The sequence below is a fragment of the Varanus komodoensis genome, unplaced genomic scaffold (genome assembly GCF_004798865.1).
Source record: "Varanus komodoensis strain SLA01 unplaced genomic scaffold, ASM479886v1 scaffold4, whole genome shotgun sequence".
NCBI lineage: Eukaryota > Metazoa > Chordata > Lepidosauria > Squamata > Varanidae > Varanus > Varanus komodoensis.
The window spans coordinates 41589869-41609775 of record NW_025335941.1 but is presented as its reverse complement, the minus strand read 5'-3'; the positions used below and the strand labels follow the sequence as shown (position 1 = coordinate 41609775).

The window sequence follows — 19907 nt, the reverse complement described above, 5'->3', positions numbered from 1 at the left end:
AAGGCATGAAGGCCATGTCCAGCCTGTCTCCATTCTCTGTTCATCCATCTGCTCTTAGTGTTTATGCACGTAGTTCCACTTTTTCCTCCATGTGTCTTGATGAAGATTTTGGATGGGAAGTTTGTCTTAAAAGACTTAAAATCAAGAATAGACAACCTTTTGGAGGATGTTAGAGATGCATCTGACTGTTGGATTTCTTCTGGTGCTCATTCTTCTCTATGGAACAGAGCTGAGCCTGGAAGAAGTCTGCAAGCATACACAGGCCCCCTGTGGCACAGACCCCCACCATTCCTGGTGGCCAACCCTCTCCCTGCTTGCTACGACCAGTGGTGGCACATGGGGAAAAGGGACACAGTGAGTGGACACACTGGCTGCCATTCCCAGTTTATGCAGGGAATGTAGCACTTGCCAGGAACTTGGGCTCTTGGCTCCTGCAAAGCAGACTGAAGTCCAGGAAGGCAAAACCCAGGAAATCTGGCAGATTTTCCATTCAAAGCAGATTCCTTGCAGATCCCTACCTGACACTCTTTTGAGAAACTGGGCACCACCACCAAAAGGTTGTCCTGGGAGACATGGCTAGTCACAAAAGACAAATAACATGCCCTAAAGATTAAGCACAGCATAGAGGTAGGATTGAAACCCCTTCACAGTAAATACCTCTTTTAAACCCACAGTTTTCAGTACCAACAGAAACCTGTTTCATAGAAGGCACACTGTTTTATTCTCCCTACACTGCTCTGCCAGCAACCTCATTCCCCCCACCCACTCCCCACCCTGTTACTTTCTGAATCAGCATCCACAGATGCTTGTTCTTTCATATGCGTGCACACATATACAAACAATCTGAGACTGGGCACCATGAAGGACACCAGGAAAGGTATCTGGGCTGCTTTGGAGCCTTCTGGCACCACATCGCCTTTTTCTGCTTTAAAGTCTGTGACATTAGAAATGGAAGTAAATAGTTCCATCTACCACACTAGAATGGCCTTTTTATGAGTTGATTATGGAAGAACAGCCTTCCACGACCTGGTATCCCCCAGATATTCAGGACCACAATGCCCATCATCTGCAGCCTGCAGTAATGTTGGATGGTAATGATGGAAATTATAGTTAAACACATTTGGATGGGACTGAGTTGGGAAAGAGTCTCATAGGGAATTAAGATGACTACTGAGACTTGTTTATACACTCGTCTTGACACAAAGCCTGGAGTATGTTATAATGTAAACGTAAGATCCAAAAACAACTGAACAGCCTTCACCAACCTGGGTCCCTCTAGGTATTTTGTGCTATAACTCCCATCAGCCACAGACAGCATGAATAATAGTCAAGGATTGAATCACCTGAAGAGTATTAAGCCAGGGAAGGCTGCCCTAGGACAATACTAGGAGCCCTTCATGTTCCTAGCCTTGTTCCTCTGAAAGGAGAAGGATGTCTCCAGCTCTCATCTGGAGCTACTTTAACCATGCATATTTTGTTCATTTATGTGACCAATCATGTGATTTTTATCCCATTCTTAGCTACTCAAGGTGACAGAGGCAAAATAAGTATACAATACATGTAACATTTGGTTGGCTTTTAACCACTCCAGTATATGGTATAGTTCCTGGGTAACTTGTTTTCCCCTCCCACAGAATTTCAGGTCTTTTGACTATCTCAGGGTAAGAAACAAAAGAGCCATGGAAGGTATATATGAATCTGTTAATTTCCATTTCTTCAGGTTCTCGTTTGCTGAGAACATACACAAGTTGTGTGCAAGTTTCCTAATACATACAGCTGATACACAGTTTTTCCTATTATACACATTTTTGCAAGTCTATTATCTAACATCATGCATTTTTACCATTATGTTAATCAAAACATGCATTTTGGTGTTCAGTTTTTGCATGGATAATTTCTTTCAAAAGCACCATTGCAAAATTTGGAGAAGCATCATTTGTGTATTGGTTCAAAAGTACAAAATAAAAAAGTTCTGCTCCATTCTTGGTCATGGGCAGCAGATGTGCTTCAAATAACCTGCTGAGTAATGGTGATGGGATGCTTGGTTGCCCGGAAGTGTTCAGCACTTCATTGACCTGATGTGTAATCTGTGTTGCAGACAAGATGCATGTCAGATGGTCAGACCCTGCCTAAAGACATTTGATAATGCATTCTGGAGAGCAGTTTGTGCAACATAAAATACTGTACTACAAGTACTCATGGGGTGAATCTTAGAAGCACTCAGAACCTTCTGGAGCACTTCCCTTGATGATCGCAACAATTGGGCCAGAATAGAAGGGGTGAAGCAATCCTTGGCTACGTGCAAAGGAATGCACTTCAAAATCCTTGATATGCTGTCTTCCTGCCTTTAGCTAGCCACACATGTATATTCCAGATTTCAGCACATATCAGCCAAAGCTTTAAAAAAATATTTACACTGACAGAAAAACCAAATAATGAATCTTATGTTTGATGAAACTCTGCAAGACCAGCTGGCCATAGACAGGGAGTTCACAGATGCAGGATTTTCAAGTATCTTTCATATAGGTTATGAGAATCAGTAGAAAGCTACCCTCAAATCAAAATAAGTTCAGATCCTCCTGTTAAGAGGTTCCAGTCCTCACTGAAAGGATAGAATTAGATGTTATGGGAGGCATGAGGCAGCTTCTAAAAATCAGCAGCCCTGCATTTCCTGATTCTCTTTGCCCAAGCATACACAATAAAATATGTCTCTTTCTGTTCCAGCCATACCACTGGCTATTACATGAGTGAGAGAGGAAGGGAGAATGAGTCAGGAGAGAACTCGAGAGTAGCAAATCCAGACCTCTGTGCGTTTGTTCTAAGAAGAGATGGTTTAAAACATAGGATTTTCAATCATATAATGAAATTACTGGATGATAACTGTGTACTGGAATCATTTTTTCCTTACTGCCAGTTTTAGGAATAATATAGTTATCCAAGCAGCTATTAAAGATATGAAGGAAATGCAGTGCATTTTGACAATAGACTGACGATGATGAAGGAAGTTGCTGTAGATTTTATCAGGTCCTTGTGCCTTTTCAACTGCAGAAGCCTTCAGAACCACTTCTAATTCAGTGTTGGTGGAGAGTGATGTATCGTTTGCATCCGCACTTGGCATCCCAATTGCCTCTCCCAATTTAGCCTGCATCTCATGATTGATTTCCTTGTCCTCTTTTGTTCACAAAATGAGTAGTAGTGCTATCACCAGTAATTGCATACTCTTACTTTCCCCGGGCTAGGCTAGACCATTCGTCATTCGGACTTTGTGCTAGGCTTGCCTGCTTGAACAGGTCACGTCAACTGTTTTAACAAATTTAAAGACATCTCTTTTTTCCAATGACATCTAGTTGTTGAATATGTATATTTGAAGTGACTTTAGATTCTTCAGCTGTACTGCTTGAGTTACCAGTTGTGCACAGGATTGGAACCCGATCTTTTTCCAGAATTAAAAGCAGCTTGAAAATGGGATCACTACTCAGTGTGTATATACTCAGGTGTGTAGATTATGCTGTACACAAGGCTACTAGGAGGTTGGTGGCCCCCAGGGGTATGTTTTCACTTTAGCCCTGCCAGACCATGCACTATACTGTTGCTATTGAATGAACAGTTCTAGAAGCACTTCTTAATGTTTTTTGTGACAGGCAGAAACCTTTGGGTGCTGGTAACCATTTATTAGTAGTAGTATTACTAGTATGGGGAATGGTGATTGTCTGGAATCAAATACAGTGAACAAATGTATAAAGTTGTGATTTATCATGCTTTCCAATGTGCAGCATGCATGATAACCAGCAGTGTGTGGTCCCACTCCCTGATCAATCATCCATGTACTCAAACAAGCACAGAAGTGACAGTCGGCTTCAGATCAACCCATTGTTCTAAAACTCAAAAACAAAAAGCGGCCAGCTGACAACAGCCATTAATGCAACGATTCTGTAAAAGTGGGAAATTAATAACCATCACAATCAGACTTTGATGTTCCTTACATCACAGGAAATCACTTGCAAGCTCTGGCATCAGCATCAGAGAGACAGAACTGAGTTGTTAGGGATATATTATCTTTTCTTCTGTCCTTGCCATTTGTGATTGGAGGGAGATATGGATTCCCTGTGCAAGTGCAAGGAAAACAAGGCAAACCCCTATTCTCACAGGCCTCCTCCTCCTCCTCCCTCCTCTATTATTTATCTGTCTCCTATATAGGCAACTGGCTCTCATGGAAAAGGTGACATACGCTAAGAGGAAGTTCCATGGCTTTAAAAGGAAGTGGGACCTGACATCAACAGGAAACCCTGTGCTGCCCTGCTACTGCTGCTCAGAGAGAGCGCGCCAGCGAGGCCTCGAAACAATTTTGCCCATAATTTAGAGCTCACTAGCAGGAAATGAATCTCTGCTGGTGTGTGTGGCAAAGAGGAAACGATAAGCGGTACCTGCTTTGACATGGAGCTCAGATAGCAGAGAGAGACAAGGCCCTGTTTTCCCATATGATAGGTTTGAGCCTGTGGTTTGCCAAATGGAAAACAAAACAGGGACATACGTAGTACTGGCCATGGGAAGCCAGGGACTGCGGTGGGAAGTGAGGCTCGCTGCACTCCTCTAAGCCTTAGACACTGACATTTTTGCTGTCAGGAATGCATGAAAGTTCTCAAATTCTCCAGGCAAGGCATCAGTGCAGAGATTTTTAAGATTATCTATTTAAACAAATGCATATGTAAATGAAAGCAAGATTACAGCTTTCCTCAAAGTTTGGAAAGAATAATGATAAATTTCGCTGCTTTACAAAGTTCTGTTTGCTTCACTTTTCTGCTGTATTGGGAGTTTAGAAAAAAGGAAACTTAATATTTCAGCTCTCAAATGTTGTAGCATGAGTTCAAAATCTTTATTTTCTTAAAGCATAAATCAGCAGTTTATCATTGCTCTAAAAAGCTCAGTATTTTTGGACTCAGGAGCAGATAGGTTAATGGGGAACTGTGTGTGTAGAAGAGCAGAGTCATGTGTGCCCATTGTAGGAAATCTCTGGGAAGCAGTGTACATGCAGAAATAAAATGGAGCATGTCCCAAAGCTCTTTGCACCCACCCTTGATTGAAGCAGAGCCCCAAGCATGCTGTGCTGAGATCAGGGAAGGGTAACAAGTGAAAGACAAGTCGAGGTGGGAGGATGAAGAACACCATGCTTCCTTAAAGTCTGTTCTGTATCCTGAGAGCCAGCATAATTGGGAAGACCTGGTTTCAAATCTCGGATCAACCCTGAAGCTCACTGGGTTACTTGGGTTACTCAACTGGGTTACCTGGGACCAGTCACTGATTAATCCTCTGCATGGGATTGGGAAGATAAAATAGTGTGGAAGAGAATGTTGTGTGCTGCCAAAGATCCCGTAGGAAAAGGCAGGATATAAATGCAAAAAATAAATACATTTATTATTTATTTTGCATATTTTAATCAACCCAGTAATTAAGATTGTCTAGGCAGATTGCAAACATTTAAAAAACTAAAATGCCACATAACAGTTAAACTATAAAGGACAATACAAATATTTATTGTGCAACAGAAAATAAGTAAATTCTGACTTAAATAGATATGAAATATGCCCCAGATGCTGACCAAGTGCAGGTGTAATGTGATGCCCCAAGAGCTTTGATCCGCACTTATGTGGTGTGCAATCATTCCTATTTATATTCAAACATAACTCCAATTAAGCTTGTTTGGGGTCAAATTGCTTATGTAGTAGAATTTCCCACTTCTTCACCTTCTTTTCTCATTGCATTTTTTCATATGGGTGCTCACAGAACTCTTAAACTGAGGTTCACACAATCATCATGGGAAAATAAGGCACGACTGCCTATGTCCCCTCCCTATTTGCATTGGTTGCAGGCTTTGGGAATTAATGGAATTACTACCAGCAGGTTGGCTTGTTGTGTCCTGTGAACCTGGACAGGATACTTGGTTGCTGTGGGTAACAAGGCAAGCAGGACCCATCACAGGGCCTGAGTTCTGGGTGGCTTGTTACCCACACCAACAAATTATCCAGGCTGGGTTCATGATATGACAAGATGTAGTGCCAAGGATAATGGTGCTAATGTCTGCATGAATGAGGAAGGGAAACAAGCCACCACTGCTAATTTTGCACCATGATCATGCAAATCTGGTCAATGTGTCCTTGGCATGCCTATTCTTTTCTTTAAATTTAAAATACATCATTCATTTTTACCCATCGCCTCACAGCAACATAAAACAAACCTATTACAACATTTACAATACCAATAGCATTGATCTGAAAAACAATTCAAATGAGTTAAGAAAATGCAACAAATAATATTACTGAAGTACACAAACAGAGAGTCATCACTTGGCTAATGGGTAGGGTAGAAGTGTAATTAATTAAATAAATAACCTCAAGAAGCTCTGCAGTTTTGTTCAGAAGAAACTTCTGTGAATGTTGGTCAATTGTGCTGCTAAGTAGTGATAGGCCTTATTTTGTAAGTTTCATTCTTAGTTCTTTCTGCACCGGTGGCTGCACCATATCAAATAAGGGTGAAGTGGAATGAAAGATTGTGCTATATTACTATATTGAAACAGGATTGCTTTGCCCTAAGAAACCCCTTTCGTATGATGGTCATTCCTTGAAATAAAGGTTATCTTGCACCCTTAACTAGAACCTGGCTTACCTTAGTCTGGTTTACTATTAAAGGAAAGGCATGGCAGAACTGTTTCTATGACTAGTTTTATCAGTCAACTGGCATAGACTGGTTGCCAGTAGAACAAATCAGAACCATACTAACAACAAGAAGTACCTGTCTGTAATCCAGGAGGTACCATTAACTATGCTGAGTGTGTGTGAGGTCTTCTAGATGAAACAATGTCTTGCTAAAGAAGCAAATATGTGGCTGATAAAATAAGCTAAAGAAAGGAGGGAGCTGGAGATTTGAAAGGGCTTTGTTTTACAGTGTAATTATTTATTATTCCAAAAATCTGTTCTTTTCGTCTTTTGGGAGCACAGGCATTCCTGGCACCTGCTTTCATTTTCCTTCTTAGAAGATCATTAGCATTACATTGCTTTTTAGTGACTGAGTGTTTCAGTTTGCTGAAATGTTGTGTATCGGCCATTTAAAATTTTAGATAATTGCTTCAATTTCAGATCATTGCAGTGTTTTGATATCTATGATGGGTGCAAAAGGTCAGCATGGTTGGACACCTTCCAAGGGCCAATACCTACCTGAGGGCCCCACAAAAAGAGTCCCTCCACTTTGTTCCCTGCTGTGGCCCTGACAACAGTGATGGTGTGAAGGAAGAACAGTGGTTTGGTGCATTTTTCTTTCAGGAATGCACAGTGCCTAACTACTCATTGGTTTTCTGCCTGGCAAGGATCCAGGTGGTAACAGCAAGGAGCAGCAGCAATAGCAGCAGCAGCTGATGCCAGTAAAGGAGGTAGATTCCGTGAGAGAGGGGGGCTCCTTATGAAATTCTTCTCCAAGGGTCTTCCAAAGCTGGAGCCAGCACTGGAGACATCTGTCTTTGAACAGGATCCAGCAAAATAAATTCTGGAAAGTCCATATTAACAGTTTATCTATAGACAAAATGACTCTAGAATTTGGAAAACAAGTGACGGTCTATTCTGCAGGATGTCTTGATGTCAGAAGGCACAGGTGAAAGATAAGGTAATTCTCCCAAAATGTGGAGAATGTCCACTAGATTTCTTCTAAATGTTCAAAGTCCCTTTAAATATACCAAAGATATCAAGAAAGAGAGGAATTCTGGAATGTGATGTAGTGATTAAGAGTCCTGGGCTGGAACTCAGGGGGTTCAGGATTCTAAACCAAAGTTGAACATGACGTGCACTGGGTGACTTTGGTCAGTCACTGCCTCTTGATCTCACTAAACTTACAGGGTTGTTGTGAGGATAAAATGGAGAGGAGGACAATCTTGCATGCCACTTTGGCGGAAAGGGCAGTGGGGCAATAGCAGAACTTTTCCTTGGGTCAAGCCGAAACCTCTCCCCCTTGGTTTGGACCCCTCAGTGAGGGTGTTTATAAAGGACTCCCAGTTTAGGGATGTGTTATGGGTGAAACAGCTCACTCTGTTGACTTTTTGCCAATGCCATCACTTCCTTTTCATTCTTTGAGTAATCTTGCTAACTACTTGCTGGCAGCTGGCATTGTTCTTTCCAGAATACCCCCTCTGTGTGACACAAGAGTTGCACCAAGGGAGAGTTATGGAAATAAACTAGGATCAATGCCTGTATCTGAAAGATCAACGAGCTCACTCCTTAATGCGTTCATCTGACCTAATTATTTTGACATGCTTCCCACGTATTGCCACCCTGGACAGTCAAATGCAAGGAGAAACATTCTAGTTCCGGTGCAGATTTTATACCTTTTCCCTGGAAATGGTGAGAATGAAGCTAAAACCCTGAAAGTTTCAGCTAAAATCTTGAGAGCTGGCAACCCTATGCATTTGAATTTACATGGCTGTCATAGAGGAATTAAACTGTATTTATTTATTTAATAGATTTATACCCCACTTTCTAACTGAGGTGCCTTACAACACATACAAAATGCAAGACATACATCAAGAACCATCATGTAGCCCTGTGGGTCAGGCAGCACCAGTGGACTGGACCCTGATGTTTGCTTTGCTTGCACCTATCTTTCTTGCTCCTTTTTCCTACCCAGAGGGAAATTGATGCCATTGAGCCCTGTGGGGCAGGACAGTCCGACTGCAGCAGGTGCTGCACATCTGGGGCTGACTTGTAGGTTAAACCAAGTTTGTATGGAGCATTGCAGCAAATTGCTCACCTGTCATGGAGGATGTCCATGAATGGCTTCTACTTGGTTTGGCTATGGATTACATCCAGTAGCAGAGAAAGTTGCCTCTGAATACCAGTTGCTGGGGAACATGAGCAGGAGAAGCTGTTGTGCTTGTACCCTGATCACAGGCTTCCCGCAGTTATCTGGATGCCCACCATTCACTGAATTAGATAGGCCTTTTGGTGTGATCCAGCATAACTTCCTTAGAAAGCCTCATTCTATTGTAGAAACTTGACTAACAAAACACGGTGGGAAAGTATGACGATTGCAACTGTAATATTCACTTGCAGACAGGATCACAGCAGCGCCAGCTTGTCTGTTCAACTTCCAAAGCAGAGCATAGGGCAGCCAAAGTGGAAAGGAGCATGGAAGCTTAAAAGGGGGATTCATTCTGAAACCCGTTTGATGTTGGTGAGCTATCTCGTTCTTCAAACACAGGTGTCTGGGACTTCCGGTAGCCTTTCTATCATAGCCAAAGTAAACACTGGCACAGGCAGGCAGTCCCATGTTATTTTTTCATCTGCTGATGAAATGTAGTGCTGGTGAAAAGTGTTGGATTGACAGTTGTGGAGACTGAAGGCCTTTGTCTACACAGGGCACTGCGGGGCAGACATCCGCTCGCACTGTTCTGTTGCCAGGTCTGGTCCTCTGATCACTGAGGGTCTGTCTGAAAGAAAAAAGGGACAGGTTCAGTCTTTTGTAGTGCCATGCTGTACTTAAGGACTTTTGCTGTATTTCTTCCTGAGTTTCTATGCATCTGATTTGGATAAATGTGTCCAGTAAGACCAGAGAGACAAATAGTTGAATGCCCAGTCTTTATTCAAGTAAAAACAAATAAAACATAGTGGGAAAATGCATATGCAAAATGCCAGTATTCACAAAAGTAACATTAAAATGCATTATATGAAGAAAATTGTGCATGAATGAATATATTTGGCAAAATTGTATACAAAAATGTGTGTAAGTAGGAGAAATGTGCATTCCAATGTACATATTTTCTCAAAGCCTGGGACAGGCAAAGTTAAGAATTCTCAAAGTGTGAAAAGTGGAGAAAAAGTGAAATTGAAAGTTTTATTCATCCTAATACAGAAGTCTTCTCTTCAAGTTATGCCTCTGTCAAAGGCATACTGCACTTCTAGTGTGCCTTGCTTATCCTTCTGCTTCTATTTTTTTAAAAGCAAGAAAAACTTATTTTTTCCTAGCTAGCAAACTTTGCATGATTATCATGTGGCATGTGGTTTGCATTCCAGGGTGGGGCATACACTGGTTCTCGTTTGTGATGTCAGATGTGATGATGACTCAAACCTCCTTGCCAGGATGCATCTGCCAATTTGTAAATTTTACTTTTTGTCCTTCTGTGTTGAAATAGCTCAGTGCTTTGCTCTTGTGGTGTGCTTCGACAGCAGTGCAATGCTCAACTAGTGCCCCGAGACTGAAATACTTTGCCTGTGTGTAGAGATGTTTGTGGCAGTGGCAAATCACAGCCAATGCCTTTGTTGGCTAACTATGAGACACAACTGGCTGAATAACTGGCCATGACCCTTTATGCAACCTATTTAATTTGTGTTGTTATACCTTTTTACAGAGTGTTAATACTTGCTCTTCTCTTAGTGCAAAACACTGCATGCTTCCTTGGCACAGGGAGAGGACAGCAGCTAAGGCTTGCACAGGAGTTGATGCCTTCAAAAGGTGGCTTGCACCCAACAACAGGGGATGGGAAGGTAGAGAGTAGAGGGCATCAGTTGCTTCCCAGGCAATAGTCTTCATGGAAGATTGCAGAGGTGGAAGAAGAGGGTATGACTTTGAGGGTCCCTCTCTTTTAAGAAACTAGAGTAAAGAGATGCTGTATGCATGCTACTTCCTATGGGCAAATCATTTGTCATGTGGGATTAGCTGAGTGCTTGCTCTACCATAGCCAGCGGGTAGAGTGGTTGCTTTAGGTCTCCCAGACCTGTCATCTTCAGGTGAATATAGAGGCACTGAGGAGAGAATGGTATGAGGTCTTGACAAATTACAGCCACTGACAGTCCAGGTTAGAAGAATGGCCAATGATTTAATGCTACATAACACAGCTCCTTTTATCCCTGTGCTGAAAGAAGGCTTGTTTTGTGAAGGGACCCTTCATTTAGGGCAGAAGGTGATTTTAAAGGGCAAATAGGACTTCTCTGCATAAGGCAGTTATTGTGCACTCGTGACCCCTCACTAACAAAAGTTTGTGGGGGTCTTTTGATGATATCATGGTTTCCCCCAAGGCCTCTCCATGTTTTTCACCCATTTCTATTACTTTCTTTTAGAGCTGGGTATTTTCCTCAAAGCTTTGTTCATTTTTTGCAGGTGCCACCTGTGCCGTGGAAGGGGACATAAGGGCAGAGAGGAAAAGCTCTGGGGGAGGTGGGAAACTCTTGTGCAGGAGTTTCTAATATTGCCACAAAGGCAATGGAAGGAAAAGCCTTGGTAAAGTCCTGGTTTATATACCTCATGTACAGAAGCCCATCATGTAGGCGCACAGATGGCCCTGCTTATTTAAGTTATTTTACATAACAGGATGTGAAGTTTGCTTGTTTGATCCTAAGACAACACCCACAGTTGTAAGAAACAACTGCAAAATCCAGCAATGGGCTTCCTCCCCATTGGTTAAGTGTCTGTTGGGTTATAGCCAAGGAGACTAGATGTAAATTATTGTAGCAATACTTGGTGAAACTGTCAAAGGGTTGCCAAAAGTTGGGGGTGGATATGCGAAACATCCAGCCCTAACTGGAGCAGATGTGCTCTGTGGTGCTTGCGATAGATTCCTGTTTTGTTTTGTTTAATATTTTTCATGTAACAAGGGAGCTGTATATTGCTACATGTGCAGTAAAAATGATGTATGTCACCATGGTGCTGCAAAGACTGTAAGAAAATGTGGAAATAACATTTTGTTTGTACTCCTATTTTCCAGGTTCTAATACAAGGTTCTTATCTCAAGATTATTATCATCACTGGGCAATAAAAGTTTAATCTATATCCTACTGTGAGGGAGAGGGGCAGGCAGGGAGAGTGTTCATGTGTTTAGATTTGGAGCTTTGGTTGAAATAGAAAGACAAGGACCTGATTTCTGGGATAGGGCTTGCTGAGGAAGAATGGTGCACCATATATAACAATTTAAGCAGGGGAAAAAAGTTGCATACCATATTTCACCATTGATTTAAACAGTATTATTTCCACAAGACACATTAGCTCAAATTGAATTATAATTGCAGTGTCAATAGACACAATATTGCAGATGATAGCCATGAGGACTAGAAACTTCTTTTAAAAGATTTTATATATTTATTTAGTAAAAGCTTTTCTAAGCCATCCGCTACAAGCATCTCGGGATGGCTTACAAAAATATGCTAAATATAAATATATGCTAAATCTGATATGCTCAAGAATGTGACAAAACACTGTAGCAACAATGAACAAAGAAAAGAAAAAGGAAAGGGGCACTGCCTTAAGTAATATGGCTTTCTTTTCTGAGTTCTGATTGTGTAACATGAAGCATAAGAAAGAATGATTCCAATGGGGTCATTCATATGCTTAATATTTTGCTTATTTTGGTTATCTCAGCACAAAACTGCCTGACCTGAGCAGAATCAACCGCAAACAAGGCTGCCAGAAGTTAGCAATTCAAAGCAGATTTTTAAACATGCTTAATGTTCACCCTGGATGGAAGGACAAAATGAGAGAAAACTTCTGTGCAGCTTGCTTTTGGAGGGTGCTGCATTATAGGAAACGTACCAAGCCTGAGAAGTACAGCTTCTTCATCCCACATCTTGATAGGACATGTATGTTCTTCAGAAGAAGATTGATCAGATCAGAGAAATGGCCAAGATAACAGGATATCTTATTGATGCTTGTGTCATATGATACCCTAGATCAGCCTTCCTCAACTAGTTGCTCTCCTAGGTGTGCTGGACTAGTCTTCACCATCCTCAGACTGCTTCACAAATAGCCGTGCTGCCTGGAAGTTGATGTGCATTGTAATCCAACAAAACTAGAGGATACTGAGTGAGGAAGACCCCCTGAATTTATAGTGCTTCTAAGACATCAGGAGGAGATCTGCACTACAGCACCTCCTGTTTATCAGGGAGCACTGTGGTATTTATAAAAAATGCATTTGCCACCGTTAAGGCATATACTAATGAATTTCCACTGTGTAGAAAATGTGATCTTGTGTCACACACATTGATGGAGAAGTAGAATTTATTATGTTCTATTGTATTTCAATGTATTTTATTGTGTTGTAAGCCGCCCTGAGGCTTCGGCAAGGGGCGGCATAGAAATGTAATAGTAATAGTAATAATAATAATAATAATAATAATAATAATAATAATAATAATAATAATAGGAGCTGGGAGAGAGATGTGTGCAGGGATGTAGCCTGTTACAAAAGGAAAAAGCTTCTTCCCCTCCATTTGTTATGTGCATGTGTGAAGGAGTGAACTAGTGCAGGTTAAAAGAAAAAAAGGGAAAATGGTCAGCCGTTCCTGCCATCGCCCCCACAGAAGAGAGAGAGAGAGAGAGGAGGGGTGGAGTAGGAGGTGAAAAGACTAAAAAGCTGTGGTGCAGCTTGCTGCCTGCCACAAGGTGAAGCCAACAGGATCACTACCTCCATCCACCTCCCTATAAAAGCAATTCCAAGGAGCAAGGGCAGCTTCTCTCCTATGCAGACTTTCCCAGGACGAAGTACCACTGCAGTTAATGTGACTTACTTCTTACGTGTAGTTCCTTGCAGGGAAGGAAGAAACTGCAAGGAACTACCTGTCTACTCTGCATAGCATTTACTCTCCAGGTTACTCAGTAGAAGTTGGGGCAGAGGGAGAGAGAAGCCATGGCAGCAAGGGCAAGGGAGGCAGGACAGCAACCTAGGGCTGATTGGGGTCTCCTTTACAGAACTGCTGCTGTTTGTTGAAGCCCAGTAGGGCCCTTCTCTTGCAGTGCCACTCCCCACACCCACCCGCAGAAGCAACTATTCCTTCCTCCAGGGCTTCGCCACGAGTTTACCACACTGGAATATGCACCACTGGAAAAAATGCAGCATATAAAAAAGGCATGAGATAACTGGCCTAATGAAGTCTCAGATAAAAAGGCGTAAATAGCACAAGGGGGTTGGTTTGGGGTAAGCATCATGTGACATGCCAAGCATGGCAGTCAGGCGTGATGATGCCATTAAAAATGTCTCATGTAGATCCTCTCCTGCCCCCAGATCACCTTTTGGTTTTATATTTGTCCAAGAGAAAGGAAAGATGATAATCTTAGTGTGCTTTCATTGCAACTCCGCCCCCCCCACAGGTGCCTGGGGTCCACACTCTCTCTTTCTTCTGCATCTGGTTTCTATTGTAGTTGTAAAATGAGGACATTTTGGTGCCTGGCAGAACTAGGAAGAACTGTGTGACAACAGCTGCCTCTTCCAACTTCCAAGCCTAGAATATGGTTTGAATTATAGGCACAAGGAATGTCAGGATGTCCAGCTCTGTCCCTCTCTCTTCTTCACACTCAACAACTTCCTTCTCTTCTCCCCCATCCCCATCCCCCCACCCATTCCCAAAGAAATGAAATTTTCAGTTTAGAATTCTGTGAGCATTGCTACAAAAGGATCCTGCTGCAAAATATCAATGTGTAACTGAGTTTCACCTTCTTTCATGCAAGGCAACTGCTAATTTGTTTTGGTTTGTTGCCACAAAGAACTGCCATAAACAAATCAGAAAGATAGTACGTCCATATCTATCATGCTGATATTGCCATCTTAACCTGACCTCCCCCTAGAACTATCTAAAGAGTTAGCGAACTCAACTACTTCTGGAATTTGGCTCCCCTGAAAGAGAACTTTTTTCCATGTATACCACATTCATACAGTCAATGCATTGAGGAGCTTCGCTCTGCAGAACCCTTTCATCTCTGGGGACTTGAGGTCAAGATTGTAATTCTTGGTTACAACTAAATGAATCCCTGTTTTGTGTGTGTGTGTGTGGGGAGGGTGGCAGGAGGGTTCACCTCACAAATCCATGGCACTGTATGATAAAATAGGCCTGTTTTTTGTTTGTTAGAGTTCAAGGCTGTGGATAGAAGGAAATGGTGTATGCAAAGCAATGGAGAGGAAATTGGCTAAAGTTTTGTGGGAAGAGTCAGGCTGGAATGCCACATTATCATTCTGGGTCTAGGAATGGAGGTAAATTAAAAGGAACTTGGGTGAAGGATGGCAAAAGCAAACCCCGAGGGACTAGAATAGCAAAGATGGCCCTGGTCAAGTTGGAGGAGGACAGCCATATGGAAGGGTTAGAAGTGGCAGAGGTAAGCAAAATTGGGTGTATTTTTGCAAATCCTAGAAAGAAGCAATTCTAGTCCACCAAAAACTGTTGGAGGACTTGCAGCACTTTTGGAACTGTTTGATGACACCATCAAGCTTGCAATATACTAGAGATCTTTGAAATTGTGTAGTGAGATATTGGCTAGCCAGGAAAACAGTGGAACTTCCAGAGCTGGGATCCAGGATCATCCTCCCATTGATTGAAGGGCTGTGCTCATCAGAGGTGCTTTGATCCAACTAGGAGAGCCCCCTGCCCACTACACCCTCTGCTCACTCTATTCAGCATGGCACCCTGGCCATTTATATGGCATTTTCAGGGGTTGCATTGGGGAGGGGGCTCCATTTTGGCTAGCCCAATTGCACCAGCTCTGAACTGTGCTGAGCTGAGCGGAGTTTCTTCTTGAATAACCCCTTCCCTCAATTCCAGAAAGGAATCTTTCTGGATTACAACAGCAGAGATGTTGAAGGTTATCACCATTCATATTGCTTTCTTCTAGCATCTGGTAATCAATGGAACTATGTGCAAGTCAATAAATCTGCCCAGTTTTCACTGAACAGGGAGTGATAAAAAGGAAAATAGAAGGAGAATTTGAGAGAAGGCTCCAAGAAATAATTTGTAGATTCCACCATGTTGTCTGGCTGGTGAATGAAAGCAGCTTTCTTCACAGTGTTTGTGGGAGATTCTTTTACCCTGCTCTGCTTAAAAGTGCTGTTGACCTAAGTTGCTTCTCAAGAAAATAGTGCATAAGTGAAAATAAAGATTTTTCAGTATGAAAAGAAATCCTGCTTCCTATTGTAAACCTGTACACTGTGAAATAGCCCAGTCAGAAAAAAGGGACTTCTAACCATGTCAGATTTGTGACTGTTATTTTTCTTTTTTGAGAGCCATATTACTCAGATGACAGTTTTATGGACAGCAGAAGACAGTTGCATATAGATCCTGTCACTGCACAGAATATATTTCACCAGATTTTAAGCTCTCAATCCGTGACTATTTTATCTTCACCAGAGCTGACCTTTCCCATTTGTTTCATTCATGCCAAAAATAGGAAGCTCGTGTCTTGTCCTAAGGCTGTAGTTTATCAGAATCATGACTTGCCTAGAGGGTTTTCATTTGAGACATATTCATGCACCCAAGACTTGCGAACCAAATGAACACACTGTCCTAATTCATTGCCTGTCCCTGCCACAGGTGAGAGAAACTGTGACTTTTGGCTGGTTGGTATGAGCAACATGTGGGAGAAGTGGAAGTATGGCTCCGAAATGTCACACCACAGCATACTGCTTGGATAGAGACGCTCTCCAAGAAAACTTATACGAAAAGCCTGTGAGGTGGTAGCCTTATAAGAAAGAATCTGTAAATGTTGCTTAGATCCTCTAAATCTCAGCCTTTACTTTTCAGAGTTTCGAGTCCGAGCAAAATGGCAGGGACAATATAAAATCATAGTTGTCAATATCTTTGTTAAGGTTAATATTCACATGCATTGGTATAAATTGTCTGGAACAGTTTAGATGACTACTTCCTGCGCAATGGCATGGACTGCTCTAATATTTGTCGAATTGGCATGATATTAAACAAGTTAGGCAAGTTTACCCAATGCTGGGTGCAGCTTTTTCCCAATAAAGTGATTTGCACAAACAGTTTGACACCAGGAAGGCCACACTGTAAGCCTGTTTCAAAATAGGATCACCCTTGGGCATTCAAAAAGAATGAATAATATTGAAAATAAATATGATGTGAGTGTTACAGGCCCCTATTACACTGTAACAGTGACATCAGTTGCTAATAAAATATACTCCAATTCTTCCTTGTTCTACAATACTGCACTTTAATCTACACCTGCTCTGAAGGATATTAAAAAGAAGAGCATGTTTTCATTTAAGTGCAAAACACCTTACAATTTAATATATCAAAGCTGTTATGCATTCTTTCAAAAAAGTAATCTTATATCTATGTGTGTATGCATATGTATTCTGTATACAGAATATTCATGATACAGTGAAAATGTACGAACCAAATTATCTTCAAATAGGAACATGTTCAAACCTAATCAAATATAAAAAACTGTATCAACATTGGGAGTTTTTAGGCCACAGGCCATTTCCGTTTTCCATAGATATAGTACATCAGAGCCATCCCTTCCATTATGTAGACTGAGGCAACCATGGAAGCAGGATGTATCGCATGTGTGTGCAGGGAGTAGCTATGGCAGCCTGGTGCCCTTTCAGCTGAGCCCCTCGGCCTTTCCTCCACCATCAGAGGACAGAGCTGTGTGAACCAGATGGCCTATTTCACACCCTCTGAACTAGCCTGCTGCTTTCAGGTATAGCAGAGGGTTGCCAGTCCAGTTGGCTTGTGTATATGTGGAACAGGGAGGTCACCATCTTATCCTTTACTTTAGGCAGCAAAACATCATGGGTCAGCTGTGAGTACTTATACTAGAAAGCCCAAAGGCAGTGTGCTTCTCCAGTGTGCTTTATCTTTCAAGATAAAGATCACATTGTAAGATCAGGTCAAGCTCTATTTAGTAGTCTATTCCAGCAGAGGCCAAGAAGATGCCTCTGGGAAGCTCATCAGAAGGCTATGATGGCAACCGCCATTTCTTCCTTACCTGCAGCATGTCGTATTTAGAGCAGTGTCAGCTCCATGTTTCTGAGGTTACTTGGGGTAAGAGACCCTCCTTCCTCAGTAAGTCTATATTCTTACATCCTTCCCACCTCCACTGTTAACAGCTGCCATTGCTGCTCAGCTTCTTTTTCATCAATGCTACCACCTGCTTCCTTAAAAAGCAGAGAGGGTCATCCACTGCATCTCCTTCTCACCACTGCCATCATCTGGGTTAGCGTGAGAGGCAGGGCAGTAAGAACTCTGCAGTGACGAATAGGAGGAAGAGCAAGTGCAGGCCACTGTTGCGACTAGACCCCTATTTGAAATGAGTCCTTGGCAGGTGCATGACCATACCTGCCCTCGATTCTAGCCCTGAAGTAGAAGTTCAAATGCTTCTAAACATGGGAGCATATTGAGCCCAGCCTGGTTATAGTTAGACGGAAAAGCCATTTCAAAGTTTGTTTTCCTTGTTTCAGTGATGGGAGGATGCTGCTGGTGTGTCTCTGTTCCACTAAATTTGGAGGAGGGGATTATAATGTTTATTTAATGTATTTTTAATCACTTCTCTACTCTGGTCGCTCAAGGCAACTTATAATAAGGCCATAAAAGAAACAAGATACAACTATTAAAACTAAGAACAAGCAGATAAAAGACATACAGAGCAGGGGAAGCCTCTAAATCAAGGAATATATTCATCTCTAGAAGTGTGGCATAACTGTAGCTTTAATCAGTTGTGTAAAGGCCAGTAAGAAGTGGGGGACATGCTAATCTCCCTGGGGAGGCAATTTTCTGATCAATTAACTACTGGACTTAAGTTGATTCATATCAGTGCCTGCGTTACTTTGTTCCTCATCCTTTGCCCACTATAAGAAGAATAACCTTATGGTGCATTTGAATCTGAGGATCCACAGGAGAGCTCTCCCTGTTGCCTAAGTCTCTTTCCCTTCTGTTAGTTCCCCTAGTGCTGAAGAGCTGTGCAGAGTTCATAGAGACCCACGGAATTGTGGACGGCATCTACCGGCTTTCTGGTGTGGCATCCAACATTCAAAAACTGAGGTGAGGCATATAAAAAAGAAATGCAAAAAGAAAAGTTTGCTATTGAAGATGGATTGTGAAAGACCATGAGAACCTGTCCTGTTGTTGATTTTAAAAAGTAGCAATGTGGCTGTGGGGAATAAACTGGATATTAATTCTAGGAGTAACCTTAAAGTTGACTGTATAGGAGTTCATAACAGTGGCTACTAGTTCCAATGGCTATAAGTTACATTAGCAGCAAAGGCAGTAGGCCGATGCATACCAACGTCTGGGGAACTTGGATGGGAAGGTGCTGTTCCAGTCCTATCCAGCCTGTGGGATCCTGTAAGGCAGCGGGTTGACTGTATGAACAGAATGCTGGACTAGATGGACCACTGGTATGATCCAGCATGGCTCTTATGTTCTTATCTGATCTTTACACATCATTTTTAACATGGGTTAGTTTTTTCCATTGCATTCAATGATAGTAGTACGGGTTAGTTAAATTAGCATGTGTTGGAAAATCTTGCTTTGTGGATGAACTCTAGATCTTATTCTGAACTCATGTCCCCTGATAAATCCCATGCTTTTAAAGGTCATTTTCTTATTATTGAGAATAGAAACATTCCCATTGCCCTGGTTCATGTGCATCAGGCTATGACAGAAAGTGTTGACTTCGTGTTCCTTTCCTCATATTTTTATGGAATGGTGAGCACAAACTCAGTCTGGCATATACATTTTGCCTGCTGCAGGAAAGGGTTGTGTGGATGGCACCTACTTGAATGTGAATATGCTGATATAAATCACTGTTTCTTCCTCTCTAAACCTGTGGTGCTGCACTTAAGATGGAAGGTGCACAAGCTGGAAACACCTTGTATACACTGGAGAACAGCGCAAAATTATGTCCACTAGCAAAATTATGTCCACTACAATAGATCATCTTCATGCAAATAGCATGCAGATTATGTGAAAAAAGAATATGCAGAATCCATAAAGCCCTCAAGGTTATGATAGGTTTCCATGGTAATATTTGGTACTGAACAGGTTCCCCCTCACTGAGGCATTACATTATCAGATCTTTGCTACCCAATCAGTGTCATTTTCCCTTTTCCATTTTGTTTTTTTTTTGTCTTGCCTTTGTCTGCAACAGAAATCGAG

The 19907-nt window shown here is 41.9% G+C and overlaps 1 protein-coding gene across 1 annotated transcript in view; it reads left to right on the top strand.

Annotated features, from left to right (window-relative positions):
* Window positions 1-19907, top strand: part of ARHGAP31 (Rho GTPase activating protein 31) — a 95427-nt gene that overhangs the window by 48964 nt on the left and 26556 nt on the right. The window contains exon 2 of the mRNA XM_044441758.1: window positions 18689-18791. Coding sequence (XP_044297693.1) covers window positions 18689-18791 — 103 coding nt within the window. The remainder of the gene's footprint in view (window positions 1-18688; window positions 18792-19907) is intronic.